This window comes from Chlamydotis macqueenii, chromosome 16 (genome assembly GCF_036417535.1).
Source record: "Chlamydotis macqueenii isolate bChlMac1 chromosome 16, bChlMac1.mat, whole genome shotgun sequence".
In the NCBI taxonomy this organism is placed as follows: domain Eukaryota; kingdom Metazoa; phylum Chordata; class Aves; order Otidiformes; family Otididae; genus Chlamydotis; species Chlamydotis macqueenii.
In genome coordinates, this window is record NC_141571.1 from 1,190,174 (window position 1) to 1,208,986 (window position 18,813).

Below are 18,813 nucleotides of genomic sequence, written 5' to 3' on the forward strand. Positions count from 1 at the left end.
GTGAGCCACTGGGCGCTGCTCCTCCATCACGTGTCCCACGCTCCGCGGCGAAGCCCCATCCCGAGCGACCAGGGCTCTGCTGCCGAGCTGGCTGAGGAACTGGGAGCAGCAAAGGGAACTCCACCCCTTCCCCTTCCCATCATCGCTGCGATTGTGTCCCTGAGGGGCACCTGCGAGGGACCAGAACCAGGACACCCCAGATGGAGAGGGAACCACCCGTTGGCCCCCCGACCACCTCCGGGCCCTGGAGCTCCCTCCTGGCTTGACCTGCAAGGAGGGTGGAGGCACAGACAGAAAGAACTTCCCAGCGAAGAGCAGGCTCTCACGGACTGTGTCAGCACGGAGCGGGGAGGGACCGCTGCCAGAGCCACAGCTTGTCCTCCACCGCTCACCCCAAACCCCAGTCAGTGCCAAAGGCACTGACGAGCCACAGGTCAGCCTCCAACCTCAGCGCCGTGTTTCCAGAGAAACAGCCCTCCTGTCCCACCAGCTCCCGTGGGCTCAGGGAGGACAAGGACCCATCCCTGTCACCTGCAAACCCCACAGACTGCTCTCCAGCGCCCACAGCATGGGAATAAGACGGATGTTACGCTGCATTTGGGTGTTTCCCCAGCCAGGGGCTGCAGATACTTCCCAATTCTCTTTCCAATATCTTCTCACAGTTCTGGTCTTTGCAACAGCCTCCAGGAAGCACCTCACCAGCAAATCAGGTGCTGGGTGGAAGGACGCTCTCAAGGCCATCCGGTGCTTCCCAGCAGCTCCGTGGAAGCTGTTCCACACCCCACCTCTCCTCCACACACCTCTGGTTTCTCAGAGAGGGTGTTCAGCAGTGGCTGTCGTACCAGAGACGGAGACTCAGGCACACCCCCACTGCCATCCTGTCACACCCCCAGCCCCGTCGCGGCAGAGAGGGTGCGTGGACACCGACACCAGTTGTCACCCTGGGATCAGGATGCGCCGGCTGAGCGGGGGACACCGGCAGCGCAGTGCGAGGGGAGGCACTGGCAGGGCCACGGGGCTCGCATGGCCAGGTGCAGTCACAAGAGCTCCCGGAGAACCACAGTCACTCAGAGCTGAAATCCTCCAGGTCCCTTGAAATCCCCGTGGAGGACAGCAGCTCAGCACAGGGCTGAGAGGGGCAGGGAGGGTCCTGACCCACGGCGCAAGGCCGGCGGAGCAGCCGCAGCAGCGGGCACAGACAGCCCTGCCTGTGGTCACTGGAAAGGAGGGGATGAGTCAGCACGCGAAGGCCACTCGTGCATGGTGTGGGTGGAGCAGAGCAGCAATTTCTTCCCCAGGAGATGATATTCTTTGCAGAAGTCCTTTTTATTTATTCCTTCTTACAGAGCACAGCAATGAGCTGCTCCTCAACTCCTCTGCACCTGGGGCCGCTACCCGTGGGAAGGGAGCTCTCGCTGTGCCAGGCGGGTAGGCGTGGACGGTGGCACACCACGCAGCCGGGGTCGGGAGCTCCTCCCAGGACCCACGTGACACGGAGGGGTCAGGGCTGGACCACCCAGCCTCGGCGCTTGGCCACAAGCTGCTCCCACCTGCACCCCTGCTGCCACTGTAGTCCCGAGTGCCCGCGGGCGCTCTCGCCACGCCTGTGCTGCCCGTCCCGGCGCTATCAGCCACCGCAGCGGCTGCGGGACAGCTGGGTACCGGTGTCACAGTGAGACGGAGCCTTGGCTGGGGTGTCTGGTGGCAGAGGAGCAGGAGAAGCTGAGATGATGTTTGGAGAAGCCTTGGGTCTCCTCCCGGCTCTGTCGCACTTGCGCTGTGCAAGCTGAAGTCATGTCACCCCGTTTCCCCAGGCGAAATGCAAGCACGACTCTTTGCCAGCTCTTTGGCAAACAGTAGCTGTAGCGCTTGGGCCACTTCGACACACTTTCAGGGACAGCTGCGAACTCCATCCCCTGACAGCACATGGCGGCCGGTGCCAGCTCACTGGATCTGCCCGTGGCCCGGGAAGCGGAGCAGCCCTCGCCAGGCTCTGCAGGACCCAGTCCTGCCCACACAGAGATGTCCGCCCTCTCCTTCCAGCTCTGCCAGGCCTCCGCGTGCTGGGTGCTGCCTTCCCTGGGACCAGCCTTCGGGATGGATAAACAAGGGAGTGCGTTGCGAAGGCACTTGCTGACAGGGCTGTCGGAAGCGGCGCTGCTCGCAGGCTGTGCTGTCCTTTGGGAAGGGGACCAGGCTGAGGACGGCAACCAACTCAAGCCGTGCCCTATGCCGCACTAAAACATCAGAGCTGCCTTCCCTCAGCTTCATGACAAGGGAGCGCAGCTCTCCTCCAGCGAGCACCTTCTTCAGGCCCCGTTTCTGCTAAGGCCTGAAGAGAGAACAGACAATCTGACAGATGTTGCCCAGGCAGGATCAGAAGGAAAGCAGAACCGTTCCAGGAAAGGCAACCTCAAGGAAAAGCTCCTCCTGTTGCCCTCCACACGAGCTCTCCTCACTTGCAAGGACACCAGGAGAAAGGCTATTTCCCGAAGCCTGCACAGCACACGTCACCTGCACAGGGAACTGACAGGCAGAGCGCTGCCTTTTGCTACCGGCAAAAGGGCGACTCGACTGACAGAAGGCGTAGGGAGGCGCGACGCCCGCTGCGTGCTGACAGGAGGTGCCGAGCCCAGGGAAGACCACACATAGAATCATAGAATCATAGAATGGTTAGGGTTGGAAGGGACCTTCAAAGGTCATCTAGTCCAACCCCCCTGCAAGGAGCAGGGACATCTCCAACCAGATCAGGTTGCTCAGAGTCTCATCCAGCCTGGCCTTGAACGTTTCCAGGGATGGGGCATCCACCACCTCTCTGAGCAACCTGGGACAGTGTTCTACAACTCGCATTGTAAAAAATTTTTTCCTAATTTCCAATCTAAATGTACCCCCCTCTATTTTAAAACCATTACTCCTTGTCCTATCGCAACAGGCCCTGCTGAACAGCCTCTCCCCATCTTTCTTGTAGAGCCCTTGTAGCCATCTGAGACCCAGCACCGCCATCAGCCTGCGGGACAGACGGAAAGCCCGTGCTTTCGCATCTGTCTGCTCCGCAGCACACGGCGCAGTTCAGGACACCGCAGGCCCCCCGGGCAGGTCGCTCCTCGCACAGGAGCTGCTCTCCAGGCAGGCAGCCCGGGAGTGCACTGCGCTGCAGCGGCGCGCAGAGGGATGTCCCTGCAGCTCTGCCCCAGCTCTGGGCGGGGAATCCTGCTGTGCAGAGTCATCCTCCTACCAGCACACTTCCGACCCAAAGGGAAGCCACTCCAAGGAGTGACGCTAGATGCCACCTGGGTCACTTGCTGTATGACTCCCATGGGCACCCACACGGCTCCGTCCCTGCTGTGAGCTGTAGAGGTCATACCCCAGATCTGGCCCCTGCTGAGGTCCCCCCAGGGAAGTCCTACTGCCAGGACCCTGCCAGGGGTACAGGCGCCAGCGCTGCTGGCAGCCCCCAGCTCCCGGGACGGTGCCCGTCAGAAGGGCGTGCTGCCGTCTGCCTGCCCTCCTCCACGGCGAGCAGCCGGCAGCCTGCCTGCACGGCCACACATGGGCCGAGCTGCCGAGGAGCAGTCGCAGCACTGGGCGTGAGCTGGGACACCTGGCCCAGCGCATCACAGCGAGGAAGAGCTGCAGGAGGGCACAAAGGTCATCTTCCTCTGCCCCACCTCCCCAGCCCTCCAGCTCTGTCAGATTTTGCTGCCCTTCTTCATACCAGACACAACCTGTCTCACTGCCTCCCTATCCCATGGTCACCTATCACCCATCCCACCTGCAGCATCCCTCACCTTATGCAAACATCTCCCAAAACCGCATTCCTAGTGTCTTCCTGCCAAATCCAAGCAAGCATTCACATTTCCATCTCTGAAAACCCACTACTGCTTCATCTCCTGATGACACAGGCCACCACCACAGAGGGGAAGGTCTTCAGAGCAAACCGCTGCTCTCCTCCCTAAATCTGCAGGGGTCCAACCAACACAGTGCTCTCATGGAGAGCCCGCCACCAGAACGCACTGGACCCAGCAGGGCTGCTGGTGCCACAGAGGGACTCCAAAGCTGGGAGCTGTCTCAGCCCAGTCCGTGGCCCCTCCAGTCCTCACCTGACCAGCAGCCTGCTCAGCACCTCAGCATCTCCACACCTTCATCAGACCTGCAACGAGCCATGTCTTGTCAGATCTAACCGGTGCCCTCACCACTAGTGAACCAGCTCAGGCACAGCCTCCATTCCTGCTTTGGGCGCTGCTGGGTCCTCAGGGCAAAGAGCTCTTCCCCCGTACGACCAACCCCACCGTCCCGCACACTCCGCTTACGCATCCGACGCACAGTCACGCAGGCTGGGCTCGGGCCAAATCTCGCGTTACAGGCCTGGACAGCCTGTGGTCGGAGGCTGGTGCCTTGGGCACTCATCCAGCCACTCATTCACGTTCCCTTTGGGAGGCAACAGGTAGGAAAGACACGCAGACCTCTCCTCCGCTGCATTCCCCCAGGGCAGAATCAGGAGAGGCCAGGAGAAGCAGCAAAGGGGAAAATTAGTGAGGTGGGGAGGAGAAGCAGCTTTGAAACCCAGAGCACAGCCAGAGGACTACTGGTGAAGAGCAGCAGCTCAGCAGGAGGAGATCCTGCTCCTCGGCTCTTCCCTCACCTCCGCTAACTGCGGAACAAGCACAGAGGCTGCTGGCTTAACTTCACAGACGCAAGCGCCGCGGTCCAGGCCATACGGGTCCTGTTGCAGCCGCCAAGCTGGATGCACCAACCCTCTGCTCGCGTTCCAAACAAATCGACTTCGCTGCCTTGCAACAGCGCTTTGACTACCCAAGTCACCCTCAGGACACCCAGGCCCACGTGCTCTGTACTCCACGCACACCTCATGCCCGCCTCGCACCGGCACGCACGCAGCACGTTCGGCGTTGCACCCAGAGCACTGAGGGCCAGCTGCGGACGTGCCTCTCTCCAGCACCTCCCGTCCCACGCTGCCAGGCAGGAACAACACAGGCCTGAGCCCTCCGGACACCCACCACGCGTTTTGGGGGGCACTGGCAGGAGCCAGGGGAAGCAGCAGCGCCGTTACTCGAGGCCGCAGGCCCGCCCAGGAGCACGACGCACGTGCTGGCAGCTCAGCTTCGCTTGCAGCTGCACACCTACGACTTGGTGTGTGTGACGTGGTCAGCCAGCTCTGGGGACCCCACCTGGGGTCACCGGTAAAGCCAGCCAAAAAATACTTTTACCAAGTGGTGACCTGAGTGGAACGTGGAAAAAAAAAAAAAAAAAAATCAGTTTACTGCTGGCAAAGACAAAACCTGCTGGTTCCTTTCAGAACTGAAGCACGGGAACGGCTGATGGAGGCAAAGTCACATCAGCATTGGACCAGGACCCCCGACACGACAAGAGAAGTTGTCTGGTTTTTTGAAGCAGCAATAAATGTTTTGTCACTGAAGAAGCAAAAGAAGAGGGAGAAAAAGAAAAGTAAATCAAAGGTAACATTTTCTTTGGGAGTTTGAAAGGATCTTTGCAGGGAAGGGTGGATAACAAGGAAGGTGGAACATCTTGCCAATGCAGGGGAGCTCCTGACCTCCTGCTCCCGCTGAGGAATGAAGTGAGCACGAGCCCCAGAAGGAACAGAGATCGCACCGGTTATCGGTCTTGGTAAGAAGATCAGTCCGTTAACTGAACACCCTTGGGCAGTGAGAACTTCCTGCAACAAGAAGCACGCGCAGCCCTCCCCAGTGCCCCGCTAACGAAACGAAGCCGTTAGCAGCCCCGAGTGACCGCAGCCCACAGATGGGCGGCATCGTTAACAGGTCCCCGTGGGACGGCACACGGAAGGCCTCTCGGAAGTCGGTAAAGCTCACGGCAGCGATCAGCAGACTCTCAAGTGATGCTTTTTAAATCCTCAAGTGGCTGTTTGAAAAACAAAACAAAACCACCACCAGACGAGAGGCTGCGCGCTGCACAAACGGCAGCAGTGAGCGTGCAAGGCCACCCAGCGCTCCTGCCCGGGTCAGATCGTCTCCGCTCCCCGGCTGGTGCCAGGCCTGCCAGATCATCCCTGCCCCGTCTCCTCCCACCCAGACGCCAGGAACTCACTTCAGCGAGATCTGCGAGTCTCACAGGTGCGGTGAGGCACACGCGGTGCCGCAGCAGGAGCCGGGCTGTACCCACCGTTGCTGTGCTGCGGACGCGCTAACTGCAGGAGAGCCATTCCATCAGCAAAGCGGGCACCATGGCCCAGCTCAGCGTCCCCTCGGCGCACACGCATTTGGGTCACAGCAGTTTAACCTCTTTAGGCAGTGCACCGCAGTGTGAAGGGCAGCAGAGCTCACACAGCGAAGGAACAAGCAGCATTGAGTGAATACTTATTCATGGAGCTGGATAAAATCCTCCAGCAAACATCAGTAAAAGAACAATTTGCCTTCCTGAATGGTCAACCTCTGCTTGGAGAGAACAGCCACCCTCGAAATGCAGGTTATTGCTGAACTACCTGGTGCAAAGCCTGTTCTGCTGCTCCATGGCGCAGGCAACACCATGTGCTGGAGCAGCCAGCCCCTTTGGACTCACAGAGTCACAGAATGGTTTGGGTTGGAAGGGACCTTCAAAGCCCACCCAGTCCAAGCCCCCTGCAAGGAGCAGGGACATCTCCAACCAGACCAGGTTGCTCAGAGCCCCGGCCAACCTGGCCTGGAATGTTTCCAGGGATGGGGCATCCACCGCCTCTCTGGGCAACCTGGGCCAGTGCTTCACCACCCTCAGCGTAAAAAATTTCTTCCTTATATCCAGTCTGAATCTGCCTCCCTCTATTTTAAACCATCACCCCTCGTCCTGTCACACCAGGCCCTGCTGAAGAGTCTCTCCCCATCTTTCCTGCAGCCCCCTTTGGGCACTGGGAGGCCGCTCTAAGGTCTCCCCGGAGCCTCCTCTTCTCCAGGCTGAACAGCCCCAGCTCTCTCAGCCTGGCCTCACAGCAGAGCTGCTCCAGCCCTCTCATCATCTGTGTGGCCTCCTCTGGACCCTCTCCAACAGCTCCACGTCCTTCTGATGTTGGGGGCTCCAGAGCTGGACGCAGTGCTGCAGATGGGGTCTCACCAGAGCGGAGCAGAGGGGCAGAATCCCCTCCCTCGACCTGCTGGCCACGCTGCTGGGGATGCAGCCCAGGATGCGGTTGGCTTTCTGGGCTGCCAGCGCACATTGCTGGCTCGTGTTGAGCTTCTCGTCCACCAGCACTCCCAAGTCCTTCTCCTCAGGGCTGCTGTCCATCCATTCTCCGCCCAGCCTGGATTTGTGCCTGGGATTGCCATGACCCAGGTGCAGGACCTTGCACTTGGCCTGGTTGGACTTCATGAGGTTGGCACGGGCCCACCTCTCCAGCCTGTCAGGGTCCCTCTGGATGGCATCCCTCCCTTCCAGCATGTCGACGGCACCACACAGCTTGGTGTCGCTGGTGAACTTGCTGAGTGTGTGCTCTGTCCCATTGTCCATGTCACCAACAAAGATGTTGAACTTTCCAGACCGATGCGTGACTGCACGGCCTCAGTATGTGCATGAAACATCACCTTCCCAGCTGGGACTCCCAGTACTGACTCGGGACATGTCACCAGGGCTCAGAGATCAAGCAGCACTCCCAGTGACAACTGCCTGCTACAGATGGTTCCTTGGTCTGACTGGAGTAGGACTGTCTCCAGCTACCTGCGTTAGCCAGGCACGAATATTCCCTGTGCTGAGTACTGAAGACACAGGGATGGTCGAGGAAAACAAAGCTGTTCAGGTAGCACACAGGCAGCAGTTACAATAGCCAATGCCAAACCTGTGAAGATGGAGCCACCCAGAGGTCCTTCTCCTCCACTGAAATCCCCTTCTCCGCAGTCAGCAGCTTTCTCCAGCCAAACAAATTTTAATGATTAAGTTTGTCTTAAAACACATGATGTGTTCAGTCCTGGGAAGCAATGTCTGTCCCAAACTGAGCCTTTTCAGCAACACCGTCCCAGATGGCCCCCACTCCAAACCTCAGCAGCTTGGGCTGAGCCCCCCTGGATGGCGCCCACTCCTCCTCACACATCCAGCGGCTCCCCGGCGGAGGGGACTTTTGAATACAAAACAAGGACTATCTCCTCTAATTTTTTTTTTTTAAGAAGTACTTTTAAATTTGAAGCTTGCTCTCCCTGTCAGGGTTTACATTTACGGTGATGTATACAAGTCACAGTCGTTACCTTTACGCTGCCCTCTCATCCTAATGAACTCCGGCACAGTGATCACAGCTGGGGAGGAGAAGCAACTTCTGCTTTTGAAAAATCAGCTGCTTCTGAAACAAATCCAGTGTGGCTAAACCTGCCTTTGGGGGAAAAACATAATGCTGAAACCTGCAGCACAGGATAAAACGAACTCTGCTCCTGGTGAGTCCTGCGCACACCCCAGGCAAACACCGGCCCGGCTGCTCACCACGCAACGCCAGCATTTTTCACTTTTCCTTCACAAATACCAGTTGATTTCCTGAACTGTTTAATTACTGTGCTGGGAAGAGACACCATTTTTCAGGCAGAGACAGTGAGTAGCTGCGAAGGGACACTGCAGGAGCGCTCCTGGTTGCTGGCACCTTGCTCTTACCAGGTCTCCTTGCACGGCCTCTCTAAGATAGCGACTGAGCTGCAAAATTCCTCGCTGAGGGGAAAACGTTCAAGTGTTACGGCTTCAGGGATCCGAACAGCTCAGCATCCCATCTGATCCCACACAGGACACGGGAGTTACTCGCTGCCAGCTGGCCAGGCCACCGACACAGCCCGCGTGGGACGAGACGTTAGCGCTCTCATCGTTTCCTTCTCCCTCTCGCTTCCTGCCTGCCCAGCGTCGAGACCTGCAGGGGCTGCCTCGGCTTGCAGCCACGCCACCACGAGCACGAGCACGGCCTTTTTGTTGGAAAGCCGTGGAGCCCCTCGAGCCGAAGCAGACGAGCGCCGCTGGAGCACCGGCTCAGCTGGAAGCGGGAAGGTGCAAAGCTGGCACCTCCCTGCCAGGCTGCAGCTGCGCGACCATCTCTGCTGCGCCCCAGCAGCAGCTCCTTCCTCACGACAGCACAAAGCCCTCGGAGCGAGCCGACACAGCCCATCGAGGCAGTGGCCGCCAGCTGGGCCAACACAGCGGCTCTGACGGGGTCTGTATATGGATTTTTCCTCCTATTGATCAACCCATTTGGAGTTTGTTTATCTGCACTAAGGCAGCCTTGCAGCTCATTTATGCTCTCTTAATGAGGCCCCTGCAGAGTCCACGCTGCCTGCGCATTAATTACAGGCCCTGGCCCAGCCCATGCTAACGGAGCACCCTCCCGCCCACACTCAGCTCCTCCGTGGGACAGGCTCCTGCGCTGCCCGGTGCCCACGCTGGGCCGGCCAGCAGCGGGACAGGAGGCGCGCGGTCCCGCAGCGGGAGCTGAGCACATGGGGAAGGAACGGCCACTCACAGCACATCCCTTTTACAGCAACAGCGCTGCAGGAGAAGCCACTGGCGTAGCTTCCTTGGACAACCAACAGCACTACCAGGGGAAAATTATTTCCTTTTTCAGAGAATGGGATCAAGATGTTCCAGTTCATCTTTTTCCATATTCCAGGAGCTCAGTGCCAGCCGCTCCATCTGCAGCGGCTGGCGTAGCCTATGTCCAGGTGCCAAAGCAGCAGCAGAAATAAACGTTGCTCCAAACAAAGGTGGTGCGTGTCTAAGAGACCCTGAAAAATCTCTCACTCCTGTTAGTTGTCAGAGACACAAATAGCAAATGGATATCTATCATTTGTCATTTCTGGATTAGAAAAATAAGGGTACAATACTGAGAAACACTAGAAAAGCCTCAAAAATAGAAAAAGACTTGAACCGAAACAAGACGCACATTGGGCCAAGGTTACCACAAGAAAACATGGAGCAAACAATCGAAAATTCACCTTACCGTTCAGCAGTAAAGGTGAGATCACCAAGGAAGAGCTGCTGGTTTAAATAATAACTAACTCCGCGCTCACTTCAGATTTAAAACCACAGCACTACAAGCTACACAGGGTCACTGAGCGCTTTCTACAGCTTCCTCACCTGCTCCCCTTCAGCTTCAGTGTGCGTTGAGAGGACAAGAAGAACACCCACACGTCTGGGTGCCATCGACGCTGTACAAACCCAGTGCCGTTCAGGGTCTGCAAGCGGTGCTGTCGCGGGACGTGAGGTACTGCCGAGACAGCTGCCGCACAAAACCACTTTGAACTGCAAAGCCACACCGCGGATGCTCAGCAGTGACACCGTGATGTTACCGGCAGCAGTCCACCTGAAAAAGGAGAGAAGCACTCTGTCTGCTTTTGGGGCAGGTGGGGAGGAGGCGGTGGAAGGAAAGGAAGTCACATGAACTGGCAGAGCAAGCTGTGCCATTTCCCTCCCCAAAAAGCAAAGGACGTACTACAGTGCCAAGACAGGAAGGCGGCTTCTAGAGCCTCAGGCGGCACATTCCACATCTCTGCGTTTGCAGGGTCGATGGAACAAGAACCAGCTCTCGCTGGCGTGGTGCCAGAGAACACGAAGGCCCCATGAAGGATAAACACCACAGAGTCTCAGAACTCCGGTTTGGCTAACACCGGCGAGCGTATGGGGAAAGTGGAAAAGAGGAGGAGCAGCTCTCAGGGCTGAATACGCTCACAGTGGGCTTTGCACAGCAAATGCAGTGTGCTGTGCACCTCCGGGGTACCCAGCGGCCAGCCCAGGCCACTGCCGACCCACCCGTGATCAGCCTGCTCCAGGGCTGGGCCAGCCGGTGCTCCGACACAACCCGCAGCGAGCGCACGCCAGAGGACAGGAACGGTGCCAGTTTGCCTCACTGCACAACGCTGGCAGCTCTCCACGGGAGCAGGAGGCCGCCGTACCCCACGCTTCAGGGCCGCTTCACAACGCACCCAAAGCTGCTTGTCCTGCCCCCAATTCACGGCTGAATCAACGCTGCAAACACATCACATCTCACACTTCATTAGCTCGCAGTAATGCACATTTACACCCCCCCCCACACACACACACTTTGCTTTCAGATCACGATATTCATCTCAGCTGGAAGAAGGGGAAGTGCTGTCACAGCCACAGCTGGCCTGAGGCTACACAAGGGCAAGACAATATTCTTCCTGTTACATGTTACCGCTTTCCTTCCATACCCTCCTTCCTGCTGACTTCAACAAGAATAACTGCACCCCTTTCCCTCCCAAAATTTACAACCCTGCCTTGCAAACATCCAGCATACATTGCTTCATTTGTGCCAGCTTCCCTTTTCCCTCAAAGGCTGCAACTGATTCATACAATGGACTTGAATTCTGAACACCTCAACCTGTATTTAGCTGAGGGTTTGCCGCTTGTTTCGCATCTAACAGGGACTGTGTCCCCACAGGCATGTTTCTTCTCCACCTATTTCGTCAGCCTGATAAGAGACATTACCTCTCCCTATTGCGACCTTGTGAAAAGATGCACAATGGGAGTACAACTACATTATCTTTCATCAGTTGCTGAAAGCAGAGCTCATCCGGTGGGTCCCCAGGCCCCACGCTGCCGGCGCTGCCTACTGCTGCCACCAGTGACCGGCGCTCTGCTCCAAAGCAACAGAACCGGCCATCAGGTCGGCGCAAAGAGCCAACAAAGCAAAAAAGGCCTCCTTCGTCAAAGCTGGGAATGCTCGTTACAAATGATTTGTCTGGTTGGCACCGGCAAAGACCGTGCTGCCCGCGGATACAAAGAGCAAGAGGAGAGCACAGTGAAAGTACTGCACAGAATACCCCACGGGCGTGAAGGAAAAGGAAGCATGGAAAGAAAGCTTTAAGAACAGAACACCTGCCAAATCGGGGTAACGGTGGTCAGTACGGAGCGCAGTTACAACGGACAAACCGAGACACCAGAGCCAGGGAGAGCAGAGGCCGTGAGGAACGGGAGGAAACAGCACTGAGCAGTAGACAAGAGAGCCAATTCCTGCGGTAAGCTCCTGATTATCTGGAAACATCTCATCACAGAGCTTCTTCCCAGAGCAGCAGCGCTTTGTGCCATGTCATGCACCATTCTAGCATGAGTTAGAATCATAGAACCACAGAACAGTTTGGGTGGGAAGGGACCTTCAAAGCCCACCCAGCCCAACCCCCCTGCCAGGAGCAGGGACATCTCCAACCAGATCAGGTTGCTCAGAGCCCCGGCCAACCTGGCCTGGAATGTTTCCAGGGATGGGGCATCCACCGCCTCTCTGGGCAACCTGGGACAGTGCTCCACCACCCTCAGTGTGAAAAATTTCTTCCTTACGTCCAATCTGCATCTATCTCCCTCTATTTTGAAACCATCACCCCTCATCCTGTCACAACAGGCCCTGCTGAACAGTCTCTCCCCATCTTCCCTGTAGCCCCCTTTAGGCACTGGAAGGCCGCTCTGAGGTCTCCTCGGAGCCCCAGAGTTGTCCTTGGATGTCACAAACACCACTGTGATGTTACTTCTGGGGACACCGGACATCACCGTAAGGAAGAGAGGGCAGTGTCACACCTTGGCTGACCAATTTAAAAACTATTCATACAAAGGTTTTTTGTAGGCAAGGTCTCTCGAGATTTATTTTGAACGGTAAAAGACTAACAGTGTTATCTTGTTAGACACGCACAAATTCCTGGAGGAGTCTAACGGCTGAGACAGTACCAAGCACGTGGCAGGACTACGTCCCCACCCAGCTCTGGATAAGCACAAGTTCTCTCACAGCCTACTTGTGGGAAATGGAGAGAAAGAGGAGATTGTCACCACTGAAAACACGTAAGATTTTCAACTATAACAAGCCAGAGGATCCAGTTCACGTGGCAGCCTGACCTTTTATCTCACGCTGGCTATCTTCTTCCAGACCTGGGTGACCACTGGCCAGTAACTCTGTTTCCGGTTACCGAACTTCACTTGCTTTGACATCAGGCTAAACAGCGTGCCAGCAGTAAACACAAAAGGCTTTAACAGAACGGGATGAGTGAGACACCTCAGCACCAGGGGTACAAAACAGGAGGAATTTTGCTGTGGCTGAGGCCTCTTCCACAGCAGATCATCGCAATAAATCACAGCCAGCAGCAGGAGCCCCCAGCACAGCTCTGGAGCAGGTGTGGTTACATCCCTGTAACGCAAGCCCAGGGAGAGCAGAACTTCCCAGCTTCGCCTGGCTTCCGGCTCTCCAATCTGCAGGGACCAGTCACGGGGGCTCACTCCGCACTCGGGAGGTGTCGGATCAGAGCAGCAAAGGCTTCAGGTGTCAACACAGGCGCTCTCCAGCCAGGACGTCACCTCCAGCCCAGGAGGATGGAAGGGAGCAGGACCTAGAGCCCAGCTGAGTACAGAGTGAGAAGATGCTGCAGAGGAGCCAGGCAGAAAAACAAAGTGTCCAAAGTAGCCACGTGACAATAGTCAAACTCCTCCAATAGTTCTGGTCTCCTCGTGAAGTTAGGAAGCCTCCTGGGTTTTCCACACCTGCTTCTACAGCAGAAAGAGGAGTCAGGGTCAGAAACAGACAGGAAGCTTGGAGAAGATGTGGAGAAAGAGTTATTTTAAAAAGCTGTTTGCTTCTAAGCGACCATTTTGCTTAGTCCACCTGCAGGCCCTCAGGAAGTTCCACCACTACAGGAGCGCAGTCATCAGGCTCTGCCTCAAAGTCCCATTTAAATTTCTTTGTTAGGTGAGCCTTGAATTTTTCAGCCTTTTTCCTTAGAGTCCCATCAACAGCAGCGCTGCACGTGCAGGAAAAAAACACCTGAAAGAACAGAGTAGAGGTCAGTAAGAACTCAGCCGTGGCACAAGATGTACATCATTGTCCTACAGAGACATCATCAACACGGCGCACCAGGAAAAGTTTCAGGTTAGGCCACTGGCAAAGGGATCTACCACCTTGGAAACCACTGCAGCTCTGGGTCTCCCCAAACAAAGCCCACACTTCTCCTCTCATCCCGCAGCCAGTCATCCTGCCTTCACTCCACTGAGTCAGCGTTGGAAATATCTGCCCCAAGGTCACAGCTTGTTTCAAGCAGGAGTATGTATGTAATTAATCAGAAATGTACTATGCAGTTCTGAAATACTCGAAGTGTGAGCAAAGAAAAATGTCTGAGCAGAAGGAAAAAAAGAGGACTATCAGTTTTTATTTGCCACATAGCCAGTTTTACAGCATGTGTCAAAAAGGCCAACAGGTAATTAATTATACCCCTCTTTGTCATGGCTGGATGGAGTATGTTTGTAATATGGCATCAGCAACACCTCAATGAAACTCAATCAAACGACCTCGACAGTACGAGAGGAATGGGAGCCTTCTGGAATAAGTCCAGTTATCGCCAGCACAGCCACTCCCTTGAGCACAGGGCACTGAGATCTGGACTGACCTCAAAGGGTGGCTCCCCTCCACCATGCACACACACAGATGTATCAGCTCCTCACAAATCCACGGCTTCTGTTAGCACTTTGGGAGTTAAAGCACCTGCGCACGGTTAAACTGAGCACTCAGCCGCAGAGCCCGTCTCTCGCCAGCCTGCTTCTGCTCCTCTACTGAACTCGTGGTCCAGAATCCACTTCCAGAGAAGAAACTTGTATTTCAAAGCCAAAGGAAAAAAAAACAACAAACCACTGCATGATGGGGAAAACGCAGGCTGTTGTTCGGGAGAAACCTACTGACAGCCGGGTAAAACACTGACAATGAGCAGCAGAGTTCATTGCTTTGTTTGTGATCATTTGCCTTTCCCTTGTTCATTCTGCTGTAAAACTACCTCTTTATAACAGAACTCCCTTACGCAGCAAGGCTGCTATTAAAAAAAAAAAAAAAGATTAAAAGATTATACTTCCCACTCCTCCTCAATGAACGGCACATTAAATCAGTGATTTCATCAACACCGTCGGGGCTGCACGTTCAGCGGAGGTTATGCTGTACTCTCCTCTCCTGAGATCAAACTCCAAAAATAAAGTTGCTGTACTCAAAGCTGAGCAAAAGCCACCACAGATGATACACTCCCCCACACGCACCGCTCTGCGCTTCCCTTCCACCTGCCCACACCCAGTTAAGACTGTCAGCGCTGTGCAGGTAAAGTGTCTGGGTCAGGCAAATCCCAGAGGTTCCCTGGAGCTGTCGGCGCCCCAGGGAAATCCCCCAGGAGCAGAGGAGCGGAGAACTTTCACAAGGAGAGGCTCACTTCAGCCATAAGGCGAATTTCTTCTTTGTTACTCGGAACGTGGTGGTTCCTGCTAGGGCTTAACAGCGACCGCTGAAGCCAGCGCAGGCATCAGATTGTACTGCTTACGTAAAAAACAGACTGACGGAATCCAAGGGGATACAAGACTCAGGTATTCAACAAGGAAAGACAACCAGCAAGACAGGGTGCTTCCAAAATTCCCATCAGATGGAAAGAATGGCTGACACATTCTTTGTACTGTAAACTGACAGTGCAAAGTGTTGCTCTGCGAGCGTGCGGTGCGTCGAGCTAGCTTTTCCACTCCTGTAATGGGATGGAAAAATACACCAGCAAAAATAAAAAAAAAAAAAAAATCAGCTTTGTTAAAGCTAACAGGAACGGAAAAGCTTCTCAAACACTATCCATGGCCTAAGCTCAGCCAGGTTTCACTGCACCGGCTCTGCACACTAAGCACGCCATTCACACTGACCAAAAATCAGCATCATCAGGTTTTTATGTCAAAGTTTGGCGTTTTGTTTATTTTTAAAGAACGAATAGCATTTGGGAAAAAATTAAACGCCATCATCTTGCACTTGCTGAGCCTCTCTCATAGCTGTTCAGCTCAGCGTAGTCGAAGGCCTTTAAAATGTTTAGAAGCAGTTTGCTGGTACAGCCCAGCCGCACCGAATGCACCGCTCCAGAACCCCAAGCCCAAGCCAGTGCAGCAGGCTACCTTCAGCACTGCTTGGGAGGAAAACCCAACAAAAAAGGCACAGCCCCCACCCTCTGCCGCAGCCATCTTCATCAGCCCTTCCTCTCGCCACCTCCCTTTGCTGGCCCGTTGCACACGGCCTAACTCAGCGTCACACTGCCCTGGACGCTTCTAGGCACAGAGCAAATGATGCTTCTTTGTAAATACGCGTGTGCTTAGACAGGCTCACCGCCTCCCCTGCAGCTCAGCAGCGGCTTCATTCCTTTTGCAGCTTCTCCCTGAGCTCACTCTGATGTCCTGTGCGCCCTCTCCTCCCCCTGCCACTTTCCGAGAGACAGCCGCAAACGTACCTGTAAGGTGCTGGTTAAAAAGTTGTCCTGGGAGATAATGTCCACAAAAAAGTCAGCTGGGATTTCGCCGAGCTGGTGATACAGCACAGAAATGAGATTGATGTAAAGGCCTGGGTACTTCCCTACGGCATCTTCAGAGCGGCACAGGATGTTCAGGAGCCTTTTCCAGTGCTCGAACGCATCATACACGTTCCCGATCAGGAAGCAGACGAAAGCAAACTGCAACTCAGCTGCGCGTATTCAGCAAAGGAAAGCAAAACAAAACACACATAAGACTACAAACATATCCAAGGTACGTGTCCTTTCCAAAACTCTAGAAACGACCGCATAAAACTCTGGATTTGCCTTCTGCATTCCGCCCTTCTGCGATTCTGCTGATAGCAATCAACACTCCAAACACCGACTACTTCCTAATGCTCTGCCCTTCAGCTGGAGAAAAAGCAAAGCGTAACGGGGCAGGTGCACCTGGAACTGCAGCCATCATCCCTGGAGAGCGACCTCGCCGGCAACCAGAGCACGCGGCCACCGGAGGACTGCCAGCCTCATCCTGTGCTCAGCGAGCCCCGAATCAGAAGTCAGACACCGACTGCTGTCACCTGCCAGCGTTCACTCTGCCCGTGCCCGCGCTTCCAGAGTCACCTGGGAGTGCAAACGCTACTGCCCTTGAACGCAAGGGCTGTGGGAACACTGTGAACACTGGGAGAGGTGAGCAGTACATTAAGAGGTTCTTTTTTCCTCATTGAACTAAGAGCCAGGGCTCATCTCAGCGGACGCTTAGCATCAGCTGTTTTGCCAGAACAATGGCATTACCATTTCCTAAGGTAACTCGTTCTTTGTATATCCTAGAGTTGTCTTTGATAATTTTGCTACAGAATAAATTGTAAAACATTAATACAGAAAAAAATGGAAGAAGGAAAAAACAAAGGCTTATTCTAAACGTCAGCAGCCCAGCACCAGCTCGGCCGGGTTCCCAAGCCCTCCCTCCATCCTGTCACGAAAGAAAACCACACCTCAGGGCCTCCCCAGATCTTTATCCACATCACAAGTTACCAAAAAAGGCTGGCAAGTAATTAAGGCCCTGTGACAGGAGGCACGGCCCTCGCTGTGGATGTCTCCCGCAGCAGGGCTGGCAAAGCCCAGCTGCTGCCAGGGAGAGTCGCCAGCAGCACACGCTGAGCTGCCAGCGCTCCCGCCAGGGAGGAGGGCGCCTGCTGCCCTGGGAACCGCAGCACCTCACCGCCGGCATGGGAACACGAATCTGAAAACGATGACGTTCAGCCCCATCCAGTGCTCCCAGCACCCCGTAAGCTCCGTCCTCAGAGGTTCACTGAACAGGCAGATGCCAGGCTGGTGTCAGGTGCCAGGCCCCCTTTGCGTGAGGCGCAGCTTTTGGCTCAGTCTGACCCGCGATCCCTGCTTTTGACCCAATTTGAGGGAATCAGGGCTCCAAGCGCAGCGCCCAGGAGCGAGAGAGGCAAATGTGGCAGGCTGGCCGCTCCAGACACTGAGCGCCACACCCTCACCCCAGTGCAACTGGAATGGGGCCCACAGCCGCTAAATCTCCACAAACTGCTGTCCTGCCGAGTCACGCAATTAAGAGAGGTGCCTCAGGGTGCCAGGGAACAGGGGCAGGTTTCATCCCGCGGCCCTCGTTTCGCAGAGAAATCACTTTATTCTCCCCAAGCACCCGAGCACTCTGCCGGGCGGCACGCGGCACTCACCGAGCAGGTCCAGAGGCTGGCTGGCGTACCGCTGGCTGATCACCTTCTCCAGCGCATAGCTGAGGTCCATGCTGTGCCTGGTTATCTCCTCCGGCGTGGCGCCGTCGGGATACATCTGCTTCGGCAGCTCCGTGAACCGGATCTCGGTGCCGGCCTTCGGCCTCATCTGGGGCAGGCGCGCCATGCCTTCGGCGTAGCTGCGGCACGCGGCGTCGAAGGGCGGCAGGCGCTGCTCCGCCCGGTCCCTGCTGTGCCTCCCGGCCGCCACCGGCAGCACCTCCGAGAAGGCGCAGATCCGCCCGCTCTCTGGCTGCAGCTTCTTCATGGCCGCTTCGCTGATGAAGCTGGTGAGGGAGACCCACTTCTTCAGGGTCTCGTAGGGGTAGGGCCCGAGGAAGCGGTCCATCTCCCGCAGGTTCTCCCTGAAGGCCTCGGCCTCCTCCGCGCCCGCGGCCGCCGGCCCCAGCGCCTCGCTGGCGGGGTCCCAGCGCAGCACCCGCACCTCCCGCGGCCGCAGGCTGAGGAAGAAGCCGGTGCGCGGGCCCGTCTCCCGGCCGCCGCCCGCCCGCCCCGCGCTGCAGTGCAGGAAGTGGAGGCCCGGCGGGACCATCTTGACGCCGCGGAACCTGGGGCCCACGGCCCAGCTGCTGTAGTCGATGCCGAACTCGGTGCCCTCGGGCACGCCCAGCACTACGACCGCCGCGCCCTCGAAGAAGAGCTGCCTGGCCAGCTCGGGCTCCAGCCGTGGGCCCGCCATGGCCACGGCCCGGGCAGGGCAGGCCGCTACCGCTACCGGCACCCCCGACCCTCTCCTCACCGCCCGGAACCGCCGCCGTGCCCGTCCGGTCCTTCCCGAAAAGCGCTCGGGCGGCGCAGCCGTTCCGGACGCG

At 56.4% G+C, this 18,813-nt stretch overlaps 1 protein-coding gene across 1 annotated transcript; it reads right to left on the reverse strand.

Annotated features, from left to right (window-relative positions):
* Positions 1 to 12,546: 12,546 nt before the first annotated feature.
* On the reverse strand, positions 12,547 to 18,715 carry AAR2 (AAR2 splicing factor). The gene is made up of 3 exons (XM_010118158.2): positions 17,924 to 18,715; positions 16,203 to 16,432; positions 12,547 to 13,741 (listed from the first exon to the last, which is right to left on the reverse strand). The coding sequence occupies exons 1-3, from the start codon at positions 18,678 to 18,680 to the stop codon at positions 13,574 to 13,576; spliced, it is 1,155 nt and encodes a 384-aa protein (XP_010116460.2). The 5' UTR covers positions 18,681 to 18,715; the 3' UTR covers positions 12,547 to 13,573.
* Between the last annotated feature and the right edge of the window lie 98 nt (positions 18,716 to 18,813).